Raw genomic sequence first — 22,884 nt, forward strand, 5'->3', positions numbered from 1 at the left:
TACACTGGTTTTGACTCTGTAGTAGTGATGCATTTAGAAGTATCTAAGGACAGATATTGAATTCCAGTGCTCAGGCATCAATCCACACTCAGTTTTCTGCATTTCTGGGTAAAATGAAGTGGTTTGCTGGGGAAGGTGCAACCCTTGCTTTCTCTTGGTGCCATTCTTTCTGTGGCTCACAGTGATGAGTTTAGTGTCCCATCAGAGCTGTTGATCCTTTCTAATATCCAATTAATGGCTGCTTTTCCTTGGGCTGATTATGTTGTGATCTTGGCATTGATCAGGGTATCTGCTGATAGACACTTCTTGCCCTTTGGTGGGAGGAAATGATGAAACGCTGCAATGGCACTTTGGTGTTGAATTTTTTTTTTTTTTAACAGTAGATTGAATTGTCATTTGCAGCTCGTGGCTGTGTTTGATGAGCAAGATCCTCACCATGGGGGCGATGGCACCAGCGCCAGCTCGACAGGCACGCAAAGCCCGGAGATTTTTGGCAGTGAGCTCGGCTCCAATGCAGCATCAGCCTTCCAGCCTTACCAAGCAACAAGTGAAATTGAGGTCACCCCGTCAGTCCTTCGTGCAAGTGAGTAAATGTTCTCTGTATCTCAACATGTTTTGTCTAAATTTACAAAGATGCCAAGTGCTGTTACCCATCGATGCTGCTGGGAAAAGTGATTCATGATCTGTGCTTATCGAAAGCTGATCGGAACTGAGAAACTGCGCAAATGCTTCTTGCATGCAAGTAAACAAACCTGTTCTGTTTTAATAAATTATTTATAAATTGCTTTTAGGAGCCATAAGCTGCTTCTGTGCTGCCAGTTTAAAATTGTCCTCACACTGAAAATCACAGCAATATCTCCAAATGTAGTTGCTGCATGGTGTAATTTTCGGTTTGCCAGTTTTGTTCCATTTAATGAACAAAATGGTAAAAAGAAACTAAAGATATGAGCACTTTCTACTTAACCTGTCAATGTTGCTAGGTTATGCTCTCACCTGTCCATAAAAAACACCTGCTAAAATATACCTTTATTGTGTTGCAAAAATACACTTTAAAAAACAGAAACTACAGCCAGAAAAATTTCTTTATTTTGTTTATTTCAATGTGGTGAACATTTGTTGGAAAACCATATAGCAAGAATTACAGGTTCTTTGAATATTTGAGCTTATTAAGAAGAAAAATAACTGAAAATTTAAATTTACTGTGTAATTTTTGTTGTTGTTAAAAGTACCATGCGAACAAGACAATGTGGATAAGGCATTGTGTCCTTTTATGTGTAGTGTCTATCATTTTGCTCACTGAACTTTTGAAATAGGGTTTCCACCACTCCAGAAAATTTGTTAGAAGAAGTTAGTATTGTCAATCCTTTGATATTTTTACAGATACATTACTTAAAATTTCCAATGGATTGATTTTGTGTAGGTGTTTTTTCAGTGTATAAAATCTGTGTTTAAGCAGTCAAAGGAAATACAAATGGAAAAGTTACCACTCTGTTAGGTTTGAGGGGTTTTGTACCAGAATGTTTTCTGTAAAATTAAGTGAATAGCATTTAACAGTTACCTTACGTAGAGCTGAATGTGTCTTTTTAAGCTACAACTATGCTTCACTGCAACACAGAATTAAATTAGGGAAGGATTAATGACAGAATAAAGAAGTATCCTGGAATTTCAGGACCCTTCCATTTTGCTGTCACTAGAGTATGTCACCGCTAAATGCACATCTCATTTCTATGCATAAGCCAAAAAACTGTCCTCCTTGGTTCTCAACTTAGCAGGGGTTAGAGCAGGCAAATGCATACACATTTTTTCCTTAGTGTGATTATTCGGTGTATTATACAATACATGAATTTTAGTTTATTGAAATCATATAGTACAGAGAAAATTCAGTGGTATACTGGACAGCTCACTTATCTTTGGTGTCATTCTGGAACAGTTGGCTAGTTCACTGATTGCTAAGATGACCAAAAAGGGGTCTGAGACCCTTCAATACAAAGATCTTTAGAAATACAGAAGACTTCTGAAACTGTTGGTAAGGATTATAGCTCTTTGAGACTTTATATAGAAGCACGCACAAATAAAGTGTGTAAAACAATTTGTAATAAATATGTTATCAGAAATGTTCTCCTATCCATCTAATTACTTTTTTAAAATGTTGACAGATATATTTTGGTTTTGAATGTTCCAAACCACACGCTTGGAATCCCAGTGCAGTAATATTATCCCATATTAAACATACCTATTTCAGGAATTTCATTTAAATATACATTGAAAATGGAAATACTATCCTTATTGTATTTCCTTTATAACTTGTGAAGTGAAGCATAGCATACAAATGGTATTCTCAGTATTTCAAATAATTATCTTCTTACTGTGTAAGTTCTATTCAGCAAATAAAACCCATCCAGTTTTGCGGTAGATGCAGATCCTGATTATTACATGTTGACAAGGTCATATATCTATTAATTGGATTGGAGATGGGATACAAAATTGCTGTAATTATTGTAATTTTCCAGCTAATTGCAGGGTTGGTGGTGAATATTTTACTTCTAACAAATGAAAAACAGTATTCCGTCTGGAATTGGTTTACAGCATTCGAGACGTTTTGTTTTACATCTCTGGTGCTTTTTGCAGTGGGGCGGGCTCTGCTTGGTGGCTCTGCAGCTCTGTGCCCTCGTGCTGCTGCTCACTTGCACCCTCTGCTCCCAGGCAGCAGCTCCTGCATGAGGCTGGGGCTCAAAACCTGCTGAGATCCTCCTCTCTTTGTTCTGGTTGCCATGCTACTCCTTTTGTTTGTTTATGCATCACACCATCGCTCCTCTCCCAGCAAGGGAAAGGTTAGCTAGATCAGGTCCAGCTGGAAAAGTAATATTCATCTGGAGTCTCTCTTTTCCCATGCACAAACACAGCCTGTACTTTGCATGTTGGTGAGGGTGTGTGTGTGTCAAATTCAATCTTCCTGTATAAACATGGAAACAAAAGTGAGGCTAGCCCATACCCTCTGTGTTGTTTTGCACTGTGAAAACACAATTCATGGGTACAAGCAGTTGATTTATTTATGTTTCTTATCTAGCTCTTTCTTTTTTACTGCTTTTCTATTACCCAAGTTAAACTTCTTGTTGTGTTTCATCACTTCAGCTGCATCTTTTTTCTAAGCATACAGTACACAAGGCATTTTTTGTGTTGTGCCTGTGTGTTTTCTGGGAAGAGGTTGGAAGCTCACTGCAGAAGATTGTTAAAGCATACTGATGTTTATTCCCTGCTGAAATATAAACTGGAGGCGCAGGTGAAAATTGCCAAACCTAATGAGCAATTTGGCAGATAAGACAGGATGTCAGGCAGTGACAGTTCAACAGCGGGTGCACTGCCTGTGAACCAAGTTGTTTGTTTCACAGTACTGCATTTAAATATTGTAAATAAAATCCCTTTTCAGCTTCATGAGATATTGTGAAAAGGGTCATCTCTTTGTCTTGTTTTCCTTTTAAATTATTTAGCTTGTTCAAGAACTAAGACCACCCTTGGTTATTTGTCTTGGTGTGATTATGTGTAACAAGTCTCTCTGAATATTTCAGCAGTTAGAGTGAAAAAACATTTTTAATACATAACATTATTTGGAAAACATAAGAGAGGTAGAGAGGTTTGTAGAGCTGATGTTTTTTCCCTTAAGGGGAATAAGGAGGCTTGCAGATCCTCTTTTTTCTTCAGCTGTTTAATGGAAAGGTTTTGAGAAAATTAAATCAGAATCTTCTTACATAGGGACATTATTGCTGGAGACAACAAGCACAAGTTTTGACAAGGAAAATGCCAGTTAGAAATAAGGGAAACCATTCTCACCTGGAGAGCCAAACAAGCTGCTCCGAGAAATTGTGACATCTCCATGTGCTTGGAGATAGACAGAACTTGACTGAACATGACCCTGAACAGTCTGATCCACCTGGTCCTTTTTTGTGTGGACTGGGTAAACCAAATAACCCTCAGACATCTCACCCAACCTTTGTAATTCTGTGATTACAAATATAACTAATAAAAGTAAATTATATGCTTTTCCAAGTGAAGGATGTCCACAGTGACATATTTAGCAGACAGGTGTACAAGCATATTGTGCATGTGCAGCTTCCCATCATGATTTGTATTGTACTGCTTTCTGCCAGTGTGACACAAACCAGCTGCCTGTGCATTTTGGAAGATTCCTTTTGTTTTCAGGATGTCTTGTAGGTACTTCAGTTCTTTGAAAATGAGATATGAGGTAATTGTAAGGTTCTCCTAAAGGCTTGGAGGGTCTGTATCTCTCAGAACACTGGCCAGAGAGCCTAAGAAATGACTAAGAGCTAGCTGAAATTGGTGCACTCTGGTGAATTATTTGCTCAGATGATCTGTATCATGTGTTTTAGCTGGACTCTCAACATCAATTTCATATTCTGGTCACAGAACCAGACCATGAAAAAAAAAATTTAGATGAGAATATTGTGAAGTGAGTGCACAGCTGGCTGTGAAGATGTACTAGAAGTGTAGAGAAGCAAAGAAATTGCTGCAGCTTCATATCATTGTTTACCCAGCAGAGGGGCTGTTGCTTTAGGGTTCCCTGTGTGCAAGTGTGCTCTTACCCTGCAATCAGCACAAGTTTATTCCTCACAGGTAAGAGCATGCATGCAGACTTTGACTGGGAATTTATTGCTATTATAAAGCTCCTGACCTTGCTTGCCTTTGAATTTGTGTCTCTCTCTGCTTTCTGAGTAGTTTTTAGTTGTTCACTGACAAATTATTAGGGCATATCAGGTATAGCCTCTGAGGGCTCTCTTAGTTTAAGGACTGTTTAGTATTTTAATAAATTTGAACTGGAATAGAAAGTATTGCATAAAAATCTAGGATGGAGTTTCAGGCATAGTGTTTCAGTTCAGCATAGACTTTTGATAAATCCATAAACTCTTTTGTAATCAATGAGATGGGCACATCCACTGCATCTAGGAAGGGAAAGGTAATTTGCAAGGCAGTACTAATGAACAGCAAAGTCCACAACACTGTTGGCAGGATCCTGGCAATATGGTGCCTTATTACCCTGCAGTTGAGCATTATGCTCTTCCATCCAAAGATCAAAAGCAAAGGATGCTGTGAGCTTGCTGTTGTGAGCAGCAAGGCTTAAGCTGGAGTGACCAGTTGTGGTGCCAGCCCGGAGAAATTCTAAACAAGTTGGAGAGAGTCAAAAGAGAGCAACAAGACTAAGTTGCTTTGGAGACTATGAATAATTGGTAGGATTGGTTTATTTAGTTAAGGAAAGACAAAAGCTGCTAGGATCCAAGTCTTTAAATGTATTGATATTTTTCTCATTCTGCATGGCTGATAAGAGGAGAGTTGGCATTTCCTGGGCAAAAGCCACTTTTTGTAACCCACAGGGCTGGAAGATATGTTAACACCTCATGTAGCAAGGCAGTTTGTGGGAATGGTTCAGAGGCAGGATCTGCATGCTGCTGAGCACAGTCCTGTGCTGTGCCCTGAGGCCGGAGGGCTGCTGGGGGCAATCTGTCCTGTTCTGGCTAAGCCACTGGTTTGCTTGGTGACTCCAGGTGAATAATTTCTTGTGTCCATTGTATCAATGTATATTTGTTAACAAATTTGAGCTACAAAAAATCCAAGCAAAATGCAAGTTAAACAAACCATTTAAAGATGGGAGTGCATGAATGTGTGAATTTCAAGTACTTTAAAGTGGCTTTAAATATGTCACTTCACTGATTTGATACAAGTATTTATCTAGCGTCCCAAATGTATATTCTGAGAATTAATATGTAAACATTTTTAAGGTAAGGGCTTTGGTTTGATGATTTGGAGCACTCCATGTTAGAGTGTTGGCAGAGAACTGCAGAGGTGAGTTCATATTTGTTCTAGTCTCAGAAATGATGATCATTTCAGCACTCTTTCCCACATATGGCCACTAGAAACTTTTTCATTCTTGTTTGTGTTTGCTTGACTTCTAATTCAACTCTGAGTCATCTTTACATATAGAAATAAAGATATTTTCAAATGTTGAAGAACTAAGGAATCCAGAGATTAGAAATGGAGGAAGAGAAAGATGAGTTCATCGAAACCCAGATGTTAGGAGTTATATCAGATCGAGTTATCTCTAGGACTAAATAGTTGATGACAAAATATACAGAAAGTCATCCAGATTAGGAAAAGGGCTTTTTCACAGACAGTGCTTGCTGAAGTCAGGAGGAGGTTTTCTATTCTCTCTGCTGCATTTTGGATCAGCTCAGCTTTCTACCTCCTCGGTCAACTTCATTGATGTTCGGCTGCTTGTCGTTCCAGTGAAGTTCCAGGAATGGAATACAAAGGATTTCCAAACCATCATTCTCACTGTTCCTCCCTTGACAGGTTCTCCTAGGTTTCTTTTGCTGTGTTGGATAGTACAAAAAGAACCTTGAACTGAGACTTGCACCTCAGCTGTTGGCATCTGAATAAGGAAGGTTTCTCATGCATTAGAGTTTGAGAACATTTAGCAGAGTCTGTTTCCTCACCTTCTGGTGCTCTCACCGTTCAGGAATTCTTATCACATTTTATCCCTAAAGCTCTGTGAGGGATATGATTGTTCAAAAGCCAGAGTTATTGAATCAAAAAATCAGTACCAGGTGCCGCTTTCTTCCATGAGGCTAAATTTGATCTTTGTACAGCACAGTTCTGACTTGAGTGATCTCCAGTTGGTGTTTTCTCCAAGTGTAGTGCTCTGCTGTTAATTTGGGATTGTTGAGGAGTTTAAAAACCATGTGTTTTCGATGAGACTGTGACACGTTTGTAAAAACAAATGGATTTTAAACTGCTTAAGTTTCTAAATTAACCTTTAATATCTTCAATCTTCTTGGTATACCAGCAGGCAAAATACTGTTGCTTCTAGCAGGATTAAAAAATCCCTGAAACCAATAAAGTCAAAAATCTTAGAACTTGCTGATTCTCTAGAAGAAACCTGAGTAATTGTGGTGCATTTCAAGATGTTATTTCATATGGTGAAGACTTCTATCTACAAGTAGTAGTAGCAAGAAGTAATAAAAATACAGAATTCTATCTGATACCTAGATATCTAGATATTGTGTCTGTACCTAGATAGATAGATAATACAGTACAAAGGAGACAATAACGAAGGGTTATAAAGATGTAATATTGAATTCAAATAGTTTAAGAAGTCAGGTTTGGATATTAGTCTAAATTTGACATCGTAAATAGGCTTAATGATCACTTGAACAACAAGTTATTATGGAAATCAGGGCTGTATTCTCAGAATATTTCAACACTCAGGTGGTGGTTGTTGAGTTTTATTTTCCCTTTCTTTAAATGAAAGGCAACTTTTTCCTTAATGGAATTCTATTTTTATGCATGCAAAAATATGATATCATTTTATCCAATCAAACATTGCAGTGTAGCTACTCAAGTCTGTCATATTGTGGTATCATGGGTTTAATACCACTGAGATAAAGTGGTATGTGTTATTTATAGAGTTTGTCATCATACATATCAATAAGTATTATATCAGTAAGTGTAATAACTCTTAAAATAGATACCTTCTTGATTGCTCCTCTGTTTCTTGTAATTTCATTATAAGCAAATGAGCACCACAGTGAAGGCAAAGAAACATGAATCTGAAATGAGGAGAGAATGCTTTCTCAGAATGCAGACAACCATCCTGTGAAATTTTTTACTCTATGAAGGCCTATGTACATATTACAATTTTTACTCAACAGTTTCTAAAAACCTTGTGCAGTATTTATAGATAGTTGTTCTGAAATGTGATAAAACAGTATGCTTCAAGGCATCCTTGACATCAAGAGCCACTAGTCTGCAAAAGTAACTGGTGTCCCAGTTGTGCTTTGCTTTGCTTTGCTTTGCTTTCTTTGCTTTGAGGCAACAGGAATGGTCTTTGAAGGGCTATGGGGAGAGTGGGCAACTGACATTAATTGCTCACAAAAACTCTTTCAACAGGAGAGGATGCAAAGTTTATCAAATGTATTTAATTACTCACTTGGTCCTAAGCAGGCTGATCTTGTGGGGTTGGTGTTTTAGGGCTGATGAAGAGAGGTGCTTCTGGGGCTCTGTGCTGCACTGTCTGTGGTGCTTCCCTGCATTCAATGCATCAGCTAATGCATGTCTCCCCTCGCAGAAAAACATAGATATGATCACAAACCCAGTGTAGTAAGATATTACACTTACATGATATCCTCTGTTGGGCAAAACTTCAGTGTGAGAATTGTTGCTTGCTTTTGTTCATAATTCACAAGGGATCTTCTTGCTCCCTTCCTTATTACATTTGCAGTGCAGTTACACCTTTTTTTTTTTTTTTTTTTTTTTTTTTTTTTTTTTTATGGTTGGGGATGTGTTTTGGAGACAGTCCATCTCTTTGGGTGATTACTGGGAAAAAGTTGCTTTAAATTCTGTGTCTTTTGACATGTTCCTTTGAGGAGGAGGATGAGAGAGAGACAGATGGCTACTAGTTGAATAGTGTTTTTTGTTTACTCTCATGCCCTGAAAAGGACTGAAACATAATATTGTAACATTGAAATAAAGGAGTGGGTGAGAAATAACTTTCCATTAATTTATTGCCATATTTCATACTTGAAACAAAGACAAAATTTGTTTTTTCTCCTACCCATTTCTTGCTGTAGATACTACATGAATTCTTTAATTAAGTAATTAAGATGAGTGCCAGCTTCAGAATGCTGTGGACTCATGTTAGGGGCAGATGAAGCATTCAGGGTGATAATAAAGTGTATGCATTTAGAAGAACTTTTCTCTTTTTGACCCCTGGCACTGGATGCTGTGGAGGTGACAAGTTCTGCTTCAGTCCATGTTCTGAGCCCAGCACCTGCTCTCTGCTGTCACAGCTTGGCCTGGCTCAGTGTAGCTCAGTGTCCCCTGGGCTGTTTGGTGTTGGAGTGAATGTGAACCTGGGCTGTGTTCCAGGTCTGTGTTTCCAGACTCTGTTATGGATTTAGGCAACTAATTTTATCAATAGTTTTGGATTGACAGAAAGTAGAAATGGTTGCATATGTAGATAGGGAAATGGGGATCATGTGGGTTTGCAAACAAAAGGAGGCAGTGGTGCTTAGGTTAAGTTAAAATGTTACTGCTGCTTGCATGCATGCAGGAAAGGGTTGTACAAAGACAGCAAGAGCAAGCTTGCATTAGCTTCCAAATATTGTGCAAGTCAGAAATGAGGCTTCTCAAAGCCAGCTTTGATCAACCATTAAAACCTTATCCTGAGGCATTGGATTTGATTCAGTTCTCTGTACAGCACTGTTCATATTCACAACTCAAAGTAAAACTGGGCTCTTTTGGAAATTGCTGAGCAGCAGCTGATTCACAGCAGATATGATGGATGAGGTTACCACCAACAGACTTCAGATTCTGCATCTGAGCTAAATGTTCAAGGCAGCCCAGTGTCTCATTCTTGGACACCTTTAGGGTGCATTCACCTGACCTGTTTCACTGCTTATTTCAGGGTGAAATGGACCATTGGCTACACTGAGTGCACTGACTAATCTCTCTTGCTGGAGTTTGCCAGTTCCAAAATACATGTCTGCAAATCCCATTCTGCCTGTGATTTAACTCACATTGTGAAAATAATTTCTTACATGAAAGATTAAAAAAGAAAATTATTATTAAGCAGGAAGTTGCCTTTGTTGTCTTAAAAAAGGTCATTTGCAAATTTGGAAGAGAATGGCTAAGTGGCATTTTACAAAGCAAACAGCATCTCAGTTTTACTTACTGAGCAATTTTGCATTGCCCCAGGAAATACGGCCCTGTACACCCCTAATTATGCTTGGGCCATGTAGTTGGGGTTTGGACAGTATGTCATGAATGCAGAAAGCCTCATGTTCAATTTTTTTTCAGAGTAAGATTGGGTTTGAGACTTTGATGGAATTTTATGGTTAAATCTACAGTGCCATCTGCCTTGGGTCTGACACTGGTGTCTGGCCACTTTGTGGTGCTGCTCCCAAACGGGTAAACCTCTGCAAAGGGGCAGCTGTGCTTTTTATTGCTGTGTGTTCTCAGATGTTGGAGCATCATAGGTGCTATGTGGCACTGAAAGCCAGCCTAGATCTGGAGGAATAAACATGATGTGGAGTTAATGAAGTGAAGTATGTGAGTTGTTTTCACTGCTCTATGCAGTTGAGTGTCTCTGTATCCCATTCCCTGCCATCCTGCCTTTCCTGATGTTCAGGGTAACCTGGCTCCCCATGGAAGAACTTGGGAAAGCTCCCTGTATACTTGCTCTGCCTCTGGAATGGGTGCCTGTATAAAGGAGCATCCCTCAAATACAGGCTATTAAAGTAAATGCATTTGCAAGTTTGCAGACAGAATAATGATGGGCAACAACTGCTGCAACTCTTTCCAATGAAATAATGTTTGAAGCAGTGCTAGCAGTTCTTTTTAGTAGATTATAAAAGAACAAAATTATGTTCACCAGTTTCTAACAAGTTGGAAAATGGACACATGTGGCTTGTTAACCAGCTTTATATAATACACAAATAATTCTTTCAGTGTTTTCAGTAAGTCCTGACTTGATCTCTCTGCTTTTGGGCTTCTTGGAGGTTTTCTGCATATGAAAGCTTTCTCCACCAAATATAAAACTGACGTTAGCTTCTTCTATTCCAATCCATTTTGAGCTCTGATGTTTAAGACTTTCATTAGATGACAGAGAGATTGTAGGTCAAACACTGCCTGACTTTTACAATGATTTCCATCTGAAGGGTCTTACATAGTATAGTCTCTTCATGTTTTATTTAAAATTTTAGTTGGGCTCTTGACTCATGGAAAAATAAATAAAAATGAAGGTCTTACTGCAGTGAAAAAAAACATGAAACTGCTCTGTCAAATGAACTGCTTGACATTTATCCATGGGAAATATCCATTAAGTGAGTGAATAAAGTTACTGCTCTAGCTTGACATAGTAGGCAATATTTCTGTGAGTATTGTACATGTAGATGATTTACCTCTACCTCTGTTTTAAGTTCACCTTTAAAGTAATAAAACACAAGTGGGCACAGTCTTCCCGTAATCCTGCTTTCCCATAGCTCTTTGTTATGTTGCTTAAAACATAACATTACAGTGTAATAAGTATTTTCAGTTCTTCCACCCATAAAGGGTAGGGGGAAAATCTGTTTGCAGTTAGTGCTGGTGCTGAGATATTATTTCAGGTTTGTGCTTTGGCAGTGACTGGGGAGCAGGACGTGCAGCTGAGGGCTGGAGGAGAGGTCACTGCCAGGGTGCTGCTCCAGGAGCTCGAGGAAGAGAAGCCACGTGTAAGAGCAATGGAAGAAAGGAGGAGAAAGCAGAACTGTTTAAAAACCTATCGCCCAAAAAGTGAAGGGTGAACAAGCTTCAGTGATACTGCAGCTGGGAGTACTCATAGACTTTTGTTTACTGCAGCTTGGTCTGTGTGTTTCCTCTGTCAGCTGAAGAGTTTATCCCAAACTGTGTGTCCTGGCAGCTGCTGTGCAGTTGTGTGTTGTGGTGGTAGCAAATCCAGGCAGCCCATAGTAAACGGGGTAGCAAAGCAGTGCATGTTTGAGCCGTGTCCTCAGTAGTGCTGGGGGTGAGAGCTGCCCTCTGAGGGTGCAGGCTCAGGGTTTGCTGTGCCCAGAGTGTGTCCTGAACCCCAGGCAGGGAAACAGCACTCAGGGCAGCACGGGCTTTGCTGGGCTCAGACCCTTGGCTGGGCTCAGACCCTGCAGTCCCTGCTGCAGCTCATGGCTGCCAGGTCCATGCCCAGTGGAATGAGCTCCAGGAGGAGAGCTGTGCTTGTGTGTGTGGCTTCACTGCAATTTGGAAGCTCCATGTAGTTCCCAGTGGCTGTCACTCCAGGGTAGATTGTACTGCAGTTGTTTATGTGCTGTTTGCCTGAATGGCTGCTGGTGTACAAGCCAGCTTTTAGGAATCTTCATTCTGTGTTTCACCAGAATGATTTTGTGCATGTGAATTTTTTGCATGGGATTGCTATTATGGGATGAGTTGAATATTAAATTACTCCTCAAACCCTGAAGGCTGTACATCAGCTTCACTCATCCTGAGCAATTTGTGCTATGCTGTATGTGCCACATCCCAGGTTCAGTTTCTCAGTTTTCCCAGGGCTGGGATTTTGCTCCATTTGTTTCCATTTTGCTTTTTCAAAGTCGGAATGTTTTACTAAGGGTGAAAAATATTTTTAATGAGGTATTTTAATTTGCTCTTGTGTTATGGGCTTGTATTCAGTCTCCCCCTCATCCAGGTTTTGCCAGATGTTTTAAATATCTTCTCAGTACATATGCTTTCAAGGTTTTTCTGCAAATCCAATTGTGTTTAACAGGCACTGAGTCCTTGTGAATCAATGTTGTATTTTTCTCTGCTTTATGCCTCCCAGATCTGGCAGATGTCTTGAGTTCTAGGACAGCAGGTTTTCAGTGTTTTCTGTATGAAAGCAGTTCAGTTTGGTACGTAGCTAGAATTTCCTCAGAAAGGAGCAGAGTTTCTGGTGTCTGTGGGAGGAAGGCATTTCATTGACCACATGTTTTTACAGCATTTAGTAAGTTTAGTAAGTAATTAAATCCAATAATTCATCCTATGCTGTATCAAAAGAGATGGCTTTTGTAAGGAAAGATGTGTTTGTGGGGCTTTTTTTGCATTTCCTCCTTTTTTTTTCCAAGTCCTTGCATATGTAACATTGAAACCAAATACAGTGTTTTATTTATCTTTCCTTGGAAAATTTTCTTAAAGTCATAGTTTTAGCTAGAGGGATGGCAATTTTCACTCATAGATACATGTGGTTAATTCAGTTTTATTTTCCTTTTTCCTAAATTAAATACATTTGTTTCATTTTAGTCATAACTATTTTATTACTTTTACTGCAATGTAAACTGTTTGCTCTGTATTTCCTTTTGTGGCTTTTTCCCTCACTATTTTTTCTGTCATTTGCTTGTAAGATACCTGAAGGGTCATTTTTCACAATGAAAAGTGAGGAAATGTCAAAGGTAGGGCTGCTGCTGAAGGCTCTTTCTGTGCTCAGGGCTTTCTGTCTGTGGTTGTCAAGCTGAGATGCTCAGCATGTGTGATGGGATGAGGGTTTAACCCAAGAGAAGGTTAGCTGGTGACTTGATGCTTCTTCCTTCTGTTTCCATTTGCTGGCTTCCAGATTGAGAACCCAGTGCATCTGGGTTGACTTGATGCCTCATGGAAATTTTAGGAAAGAAAAGGTTCACTTTGTATCAGCCTGTGATCAGAAACAGAAGGGGAATGGAAAAGAGAAGGCATGAAGAATTAAAGAACAAAGATTCATGGATCAGAAAAGAGAAGGGGGGAGGGCAGGAAGAGGAGCTATTGGCAGGTAATGCTTACCTCCCTGGGGACAAATAAAAATACATAACTGTTTCCTTGATGTTACTTTGCTGTATAAACAATTACCCTAGGACCCATGTAAATGATCTATGACTATTAGAGAGAAAGTGAGTAGGTTTGCTTCTGCCCTCCTGCTCACCCTTTCACTTTGCAAAACTCTCTGTAGAACCTGAGACCTGGTCCATCTTAGAAGCTGAAGAAAAAAAAACCCCAAAAAGTTAGACACGAAAAGGAAGGATAATCCCACATGATTACACTCTTGTTATTTCTCAAGTGTTAATCACAAAATGAAAAATGGTAGTGTGTAATGTTAGATTTGTGTAAGTGCATGATGACATTTTGAATTACCTTTACTGAAACACAAACTGTGGATTGTCTGACATAGAAGACATTCACTGAATTGCAGAGCTTTAAAAATGACAGTCCTGGGGCTTTGATGGATTCTCTGTCTCCTGCAGTCTTGAAATTAAAGTCAATATTTTTCTGTATTTCCAACAGAAGTTAAAAGACTAAATGCAGACATTATTGCATGGTGTACCTGGGCTTATATAGGTGTTTGACAGGATGATCACAGGGTGTCTTCAGGATTTGAGTTACGAGTCTTGTTTGGAGTCTCTAAGTAGAGCTGCAATGCATGTAGCAAATGATTCTTTGCATACTTGGACCTATGCTTTTCTCATTTGAAGATTCTTCAGTATTTGTTTTCTTAACATTTTATTTCTTTTAGGTGCAGTTTTTCCAGCTGCGCCCTATCTCATTGTTTACTTTGTCCATTCCAGTGAATTCTCTAGTCTTCCCATCCTGTCTGCCACAGAAATCTGTATATACCAGTATCTCCAATACCTCCAGCAGCCAGATTTCCCATTCATCCATACCCTACATTTTCTTTGTAGGTGGAGTGTGCTCACTTGCTTAGATTTGTTTTGTCTTGCTTTGTTGTGTGTTTTGGTATTTTTAGGATAAAAAGGAGAAAATTAATTTTAAAAGGTTTTTGGTTTTTTTGCATTTGTTTTTTGATTCAGCTCCTCCTTGGTGCAGAGGAAATAAAGACTAAGGAGGATGGACAGCATCTGGTTGAGTCACCATGGCTTGGTCATGTTTTCCTGTGGGACAGGCTGGTGAATCAGCTGCTACCCAGGAAACTGAGGCTGACAAAAATCCCAGATTAACTTTTAATGCTTTCTTGGCCCTTTAACAGAAATTGATCTGTTTCGACTCAGCTTAAAAAAAAAAAAATGTTTTGAGCCCTTTTCTTCCCAGAGTATTTATTCTCTTTACTGTACTTCATGACCAACTGCTGGCATAGCTGTAGTACAAAAAATTCCTAAGACTGTATTTTGCAACAATGGCTTCAAGTGTGCTCTGACTTAATTAGTAGGAAAAACCAGCTTATATCTCTGGCTGCATTAGAGGCTTCATGCTGTTGTGTGTGACTGCTTATTGTTGAACATTTAATGCAGAAGACAGTTTACCTGACAGATGTAGGGGGTTTTTTTGAAAGAAAAATAGGTTAAGTATGTAAGTCACCACATAAATGCTGAGTATGATTATAAATTGCAAAAATGATGATACAGAAATCTGTGAGGGGAACCATGCAAGATTGCCTGTGGGCCTAGGATTTTTTTCCTTTGCTTTTACAGCAAGAGACTAGAAATGCTTATGCAATATTAATTCAGGATATACAGCAAATTGGCATTTGGAAGCATTCAATTTTCCTCATAATTGTTCTGCATTCACTTGGCCGATTATCAGTAATTTCAGGGAATTAAAGATGCTCTTTTTGGAAGTTTCTAGTGAACTCTTTAGAATTGTCAAACAATAACAAACCTGCCACTTAGGCAGCAATTTTCCCTCTTGCTGTCCTCACACTGATGTTAGATTGCTGTGTGGAAAGGCTAGACAAGCAAACTGCCGTGTAGTAAATCAGCAGGAAATTTTTTTCAGCCTCATGATGCTGAGTGAATTTTGATCCAAGAATTTCTGTGTTTGTTTTGTTCATGCAAAGACTTTAATCCTTCAGTTTGAGAACAGAGAGGTTGATTTTCTTTGATAGCAAATCTGCTAAAGTGTATTTTGTTAAAGAATTTAGTATTATATTTTTGTGGATTAAGCTTGTTATCCTTCAGCCATCTCTAGGTGAATCCCACTGGAATGCAATTCAAAGCGTGTGATGTCCAGTTCTTCCCTTTTGTAGTGCAAAGAGGGAAACAAAATAGTTAAAAACCCCTCAGGAAGGAGGTTGGGAAGTGCCATTTACTGAAAAGGTGGCACTCTGTCCTCTACTCCTGTGTCACAGGACTTCCCAAAGCACAAAGTGTGCACAGGGACAAGAAGTGCAAAATGTCAGTGGCCAGAAAGGGATGTTTTTATGGTGATCTGTGACAGTGTGATCCAGTGACCCAGTGGAGATATTATATTATGTACCTGCCTGCAGGTTTTGGATGTGCTGAGCACAATCATCTCTCAGTCTCATGCTCTCTGCCTCTTCCTTTCTCCTGGAGTTAGCAGGCCAAGGTACCAGCATCCCAGTGCCAGCCAGGAGTGAGGAATGTGGACATCTGAATGACTGGGCTTGGCTAGTTTTGGCTCCCATTTTCAGCCCTGAAGAGGTGTTACTGCTGAAGAGAAGCAGCAGAGCTCTCCAAGATGATTAACTGCTCTTCTCCTCAGCTATGTGGAAATAGCAAAAATCTCTTTACATTTGATAGGTGGTTTTAGTCCAGCATTTATATTTGAGATAACCCAGCTGCTTCCTAGGAACATGAGAGCAGCCTTTCTTTGCACAAATGGTTTTGGTCATCTCAGAAAGAAGAGCACATACATCTGTTTGGTTTATTTTAATCTTCCCTAAATCAGAATTGCCATAGTAATCACACAAAAAGGTATGATGATGGTTGTATTCCAAGGGATGGTGAAAGCTTGAGGGGGATTAGTGAGGTTTGCTTGGTGCTGGGTGTGGAGCAATATGCAGCCCAGTGTGTCCCACTCCTGAGTGGTTTGTAATTCCTGCAGCCAGGAGTTCTTCCTCCATAAATTCTCTTCTGTCTTGTTGGCTTTTGCATTATAAAACCCTCCCACTTTTATTAGAAATGTTCTGTTGTGGAGGAGATGGAACACTCTCCATTATTAAGATTCAGACTTCATTTCCCACATATGCAAAATCCTGACTTCCTATTTAAAATTATTGAGAAGGTTTGCATTTTATATATGTTGCATGAACCAATGGGTAAGTTTTCTCTCCTAAGTTTGAACTTGAGAATGAAAGTGTTAAACATTCTTTGAAAGTATTTTCAAAAGCTTGAAAAATACATAAGTCAGAATCTCATCTGACCAAAAATAAAGTGAACTCTGTAATGAATTAATAACTTTTAATATAGTTTTAAAAAATCCAGAGAAGAACACAAAGTAAAGAACTTGTCCTTAGAAAACTATTTAGTTTCAGAAACTGTTAAGAAGTATTTTTCATGTTTATATGAATGGCATAAAGCATAATGTTTCAGTTTTTCTACAGACAAAAATCCCCACTAAAGATAATATGTATCTCTATGAATACAAGTTTACTTTTCTAGAATGACTTTTAAAAAGCATCTGCAGGAGCGTTCTCTGTTTTAGGTAACCTTTGTATTTGTAGCAATGAATAATATCTTAGATGTTATTTAATGTAGTAGATTTTTGACTTCTCATATGAAATATTAAATACACTAGCTCTCATATAGTTATAATAATACTCTGCCTTCAGAGATTGCATGAACATAGGTAGCTAAACAATAATAACCTTTTTTTCTGCTTTCTTATTTTGCATAAAATACAAGATAGCTACTTTTTTTAACCAGTAAAGTGGTTTTAGTCAGAAGCACCATATTTAATGTAAAAATGGTGTAGAATGAGAACATTTTGAGTTAATTTTCAGCTTTTTAACTAAGTACTTCAGAAAGCAGAGGGGGTTCCTGCTGGAAGCACATTGACTGTGTGGTGCGTGCTGCAGAGAAGTTGATGATCTGTGGGAGCCTATGGGTGTTCTTCTATCATAGTCGTTTGTGCATCTTCCTTGTGTGTTTTGCACAAGCCATGTAAGGATGCCTGGATTAAAAATCAATATGAAAGTCTTATTACTAGGAAGTGTTCTAAATTCTAATATAATGTAAAAATTATGATAATAAGACTTGTTCCCTAAAATCCTTTGCCCTCAGGTAGATTAAAGAAATAGCTCCATCTGTACAGGAGATGGCTCTCTTCTCTCTGTGGGTTTTTTTTAGTGGCTGTGCAAGGTAACTTTCTTTTGAAGAGTTGAAAACTTTGAGGAATTACATTCCACAGAGCCTTTGTGAAGAATTAGGTGAAGTTAAAAGTATTATTACACCAAATTTTATTTCTGGTTATAACAGGAGCATCTTATGGATATGCAGGTAGAGGGTGGGCAGGGGAAGCCCCTGGATGCTGAGGACTGGATGCCATAATACTCTTACAGCTCTCCTTTACATCCTGGCTGGCATCCCAGGGCAGCTGGGGCACTTAGCTAGAAAAGTAGCTCTTTCTTTACATCTGCATTTTGGCATTAGATGAAGAGTGATCCTTCCATATTCCTGCTTTTCTCCTGGATGCATTTTCCCATGGACTGAGGTTGTTAGCCTTGACACTGCAGGGCAGTGTCTGGGCGTGTGGCATTCAGGAAAGTGAGCACTCTGTCCATCAGCCCACACGAAAAGCAGCCCTGGCCATGGCCTTGTGGGAATTAGAACAACTGTAGTTCCTTTGTTTTCCTGCTTTTCCTTCTGTCTGTCCTCAGCAGAGATTGTGTTTACTTACATTCTTTCTCTGGGGAGGTCTAGGGAGAGTGTGAGGTGCACACGTGCACAAGGTGCTTGTCTGGGTTCAGGTGCACAAGGAGCCATTCAGTTGCCAGACCAGTTGGAAAATGTTTCCTTCTGCTTAGTGTAGAGTGCAGAGTGTGAGGGGTTTTGCAGAGTACTCTTGTCCAGCTAACTACTTGCAGGGCATTTCCAGGATAACCTGTCCTGGGCTGTTGATTTTCTTTGGAATCTGTTAACATTCCTCATGTTTAAGCAACAACCTCCAATTATTCATGCTAATGGAAGAAGACCAAGTAAAATATACTGGTAGTCTGCTCTTTTTCTCCTTTCAGTGTAGCAATATATTTTGGGCTGCAGAAAAATAACTACCTTATAAATCTTTGAAGAAGGAAACAACAAAATGAGAATTCCTTAACAGCGTAAAATTAATAGTTATAATAATAGTAATAATAATAATAATATAGATTTTGTAAATTAAAATTTGTCCACCTCATGTGCCCTCTCTGCATGCAGATACTTGAAATTATTGTAGCACATTCTAGGGTGAGACAAGAAGGGAGTCTTGTGGTGTGGAAACAGCTTGGAAAAGTTAGCTGCTGGGAATCTGACAAATTCTGGCACGAAGTATATACCATAGTATTTCAGTAAATATCTTCTGTTAGTTCTGGCTAAAGCTGTTTCTCCACTAAGAAAGATGATCTTCATCTCTGGGCTAGAACCAATCACAAATTCTAATAAAATCTGGCAACTGCAAGCATGAAAAGTCATTGATCCAAAAATTCATGAACTGTCTTTCATGTAGCAAGATTTCCTTTTGAACCTTAGTTGAAACTCTTCCTATTGGCTTATTCTTGGTTTGAACTTTGAGGGATAATTTTTTACTCTCTTCAGATTTGGCAATGTGAAATAAAAAAATGGAGTGAGAGGCACATAATTAAGCATGCAGTGTAACTGCATGTTTCCATGGCTGTAGAAGGAGAGGGAAGGGAAGTAAAAAAACAGAGGGGAAATAAAAATTAAACAAAAAAAAAGGGAAGAAAAAAAAAAAAAAAAAGAAGAAGAAGGAAAAAAACATTGAAAAATTTTTCTAAGGTGTAAAAATGTTCTTCATTTCCAAAAGAGAACAATTATGCTCCCTGTTGTTATAAGGGGCTTTGAAAAGTGCATGTAAACATGCTCAGCTTTGCACATACTTCAAGCAGCACTTGTTTGCTACTGTTCACTAGACATGGTTTTAAACAGTAAGGGGATATCAAGAAAAGAATTAAGGATGTCTGCTGGTCTCTCACCCTGTGGAGAACAGCAGGCATTATGTGTTATTGTCCCATTGTGGGCATTACCTGAACAATTTAACAACAGCTTCCAGTGTAGTCTAAATTGTCTTACTATTTGGCTACTGGGAACACCAGTTTTCTGCAGAAGGGGATCTTTAACGTTAAGAATGAATGATTTTAGCATGTTGTGTTGAAGCTGGAGCTTCTTATTTCCCATTCTGGTTGGAAAGACCTTGTTTGGTCACCATTAGTTTTGTGTAGTCACCAAACTTTGCAGCTTGCCAGACTGTTCTCTGAGCTACCCCAGTGAAAGGGCAGGAACAAGCTCACATACACCTGCAGAGAGCAGCAGCATCTGCCCTCCCATGCCAGGGTCTGGCAGCTCCTCTGCCGTGAGTTTCCTGTGCATGGGGAGGGTTGGTGGCATTTCATCTCATTACTTAAACACGCAAATGTTTCATTTGTCTGTGTGGATTCAGCTTGATGCTTGCAACTGAATGACAGAAAATAGTATTCTTGAGATCTTATGCTCTGTGCTTTGCCTTTGAGCTGTATTAGTCCCTGCGTGCAGAAGAGCCTTTTGCTAAATATTGTTTATCTGAGCACATGGGGTGGCATGACGTGGCCTTTTCCTACCTCTGCTTGAGATCTTTTGCTCTTCTTGGTCATCATCAGCAGGTAGGAGTTCAGTGGAATGTTAACTCACAGATTTGATAATGAGAGCATTTGATAATGAGAACATGCTTCATGAGTGTACCAATGTGCTTCTAATAATCCTAGTAAGTGTTTCTGTCATGGAAACAAGGCCAAGTGCCATTAAAATTGCAGAGGCTGTTGGTAATTTTTAATAGAAGTTCAGGACTATGTTCACTGTGTCTTATTATAGATATTAGTTGTAAATTTTCTTTACTGTATTGAAAACTCAGTAGTGTGCACAGAGACTATTCCTTCCCACATTATATTTTGTTTGCATTTTGTGCATGTAGCTATGCACATATAATTTCTGTCCAAAACCTTAATCCTTTATACGATTGTGGTCAAGTTTCCTTAGTTGTCATAATTACTATGCTTCAGTTAAAAATCTGTCTAAATAATTTCTGAAATGAAACTTTCTGGATTTTGTGTAACTCAGGTTCAGATCCACCTCCAGGCACTGATCCCCAAATTGTTGCCTTCTTCAGCTTGACAGTGGCCTGTGATATACAGGCTTGTTTTTATATCTCAAAAAACCTGTTATGGGCTGATGTTTGGACTGGCTCCTCTCCTTGCTTCCCCCGTGCAGCTGCCGGTCCCTCCCTCGGATGGTTTTATCTAGGCTGGTGTTTGAAAGCAAGCCCAAGACAAGCTAAAGCGAGCCCAAGACAAGCAAAAGCAAACCCAAGACAAGCCAACACGGGGGCACAGACAAAACAGCTGGGGGAAAAGGGAAAAAAACGGCCAAAGAAGCCAGGGGAGGGGGTCACAGCTGAGCAGACGGCAGAGAGCAAGACACAGCCCACAACCGAAGCGCAGCAAGAGAGAGAGAGCCGGAAAACACCAGCCTAGATAAAACCATCCGAGGGAGGGACCGGCAGCTGCACGGGGGAAGCAAGGAGAGGAGCCAGTCCAAACATCAGCCCATAACAAAACCCCAGCTCAGTTCTGGATGACTCCTGAACTTCTCTGCAGTGGAGCAAGGCTGAAAAGGAGAGTTGCCAAATTCCTGCTCACTGGGAAGGAACTTCTCTACACAAACATGGAGAAGTAGCAGATTAACAGCCAGACACCTCCAAAGACTGAGAATTCATCTGATAACTGGCAAAGAAATACCTCTTCCCTTGCTGCTTCAAAAATAACTGAAGTAAATAACCATCATACATAATTTGTTCATAGTTCCCATAATTAAGTCACCAGTAGGATCCCTGCTTCCACCCTTAATTTACCATACCCTGTGTACCCACTAGACTCACTAGGCAGTGATGATGCCATCATGATGTCTTACTCATCCAGAAGTTTGAGGTTTTTTCCCATTCTGAACCTTGGTAGAAATGCTGGAGGTGTTCATTTCCTTCCCAGGGAGAGGCTGTGTGTAGGATTTCCTTCCTTGGGCAGTTCCAACAGAGGGATGCTGATGGGCAGCCTGCAGGCTCTGGAGCCGTCTGGGCAGTGCAAGACTACTTTTCTATCAAGTCATTTTGTGATGTAATTCATGAGCCAGTGGATGAGCATTTGGTTTTGATGGAAGGAGAGAGATTCTAGTACCAGCTTTGTAATGACTTGTGTAGTGACAAATCTCTTGCTAATTACACACATACCTGCTGAATTGCAGTTAAGCATGTTTAACTCCTGGCATCTGCAAATGATCCACACAGAAATTCTCACTTCACACATGAGGTCATGTAGTGATGTATGAGGCTGTGCTGGCAACAGATGTCAAAAGAAACTTTATTCTCTGATAAGTCAGAAGTGGATATAGACTAACAAGTAGTACTGAACCCCTAATACCTGGTGCTGCAGGGTGCTGCATTCTCCCCAGCACTTTTCCTCATCACATGAAAGCACAGTGGTGGCCTGGGGACCAGAAGGGGGTCATGACATTAGCAACCACAGCAGGTTTTCTCTGACTGACTCCCTGGTGAAAGAACTGTACTGTGTATTATGCACATTATAACATCTCTTGTTCTTCCCAACTGAACTCTTCAAGTTAACAATCTAAATCCTATTGTTGCGTCTGTATTTTTTCCTCTTCTATCCAGGAAAATGTTGCAAACATCTCCCTTCTTTTCTGAGCCTAACCAAAGCATTTAGACCATAAACAATCAACAGTTTTCACAGCACTGCATTATGTTTAGTAACAGGAGGAATTTTCCCATTAAGTTTTAGGGGATGTTTCAAAGTTGTGGTAAGGAAAATATCTGCCAACTTCCTTCCTGTGTCTCAGTGTGCTGAAGTTTTATCAACTCAAGCCAGGAATTTGTTCCTGTGACTGTAAACTCTGGCTTGCACCACAAAATGAATGAAGATGTATAATACGGTGTCTTCATTATAATTTAAATAAATATTAATCATAGTGTTATTAGCAAGGCATGATCTTTAATGAAAGCAAAATAATTTCAGCAGCAGCAAAGTTGCTGATGTTTTCTACAGTCATATAACTGTTTGAAAAAGCAAGACATGAATTTTTGCAAAAGTGTTGGCATCTTGGGGGCTAAAAGTGCATTTTTCTTACATATGTAGCAGTAGCATGAAAATAGGTAAAGAAGTAATGCAGCATGTTTTAAGGAAATCATGAGGAATATACCGCAAACCCTGAGACTGTAGCTCATTAAAATATACTGAAACACAATTTTTTGACAGAGATGAGTAGAACATTTGTAAAATCTGACATTTTTGTCTTTTCTTTTGGCATGCAAAGATATTTGCATTTTAGAAAAGAGCCCAGAGAAAAGAGACAGAGAGGGTGAAGGTAATTAAAT

General features: G+C 39.4%; 1 protein-coding gene across 14 annotated transcripts in view; it reads left to right on the forward strand.

Moving 5' to 3' along the window:
* PARD3 (par-3 family cell polarity regulator) overlaps positions 1 to 22,884 on the forward strand; it is a 438,577-nt gene that overhangs the window by 146,353 nt on the left and 269,340 nt on the right. For all 14 annotated transcript variants that reach the window (XM_079300415.1, XM_079300424.1, XM_079300421.1 and 11 more), the window contains exon 3: positions 403 to 583. In XM_079300415.1, coding sequence (XP_079156541.1) covers positions 403 to 583 — 181 coding nt within the window. The remainder of the gene's footprint in view (positions 1 to 402; positions 584 to 22,884) is intronic.

Source organism: Erithacus rubecula (genome assembly GCF_903797595.1).
Source record: "Erithacus rubecula genome assembly, chromosome: 3".
NCBI lineage: Eukaryota > Metazoa > Chordata > Aves > Passeriformes > Muscicapidae > Erithacus > Erithacus rubecula.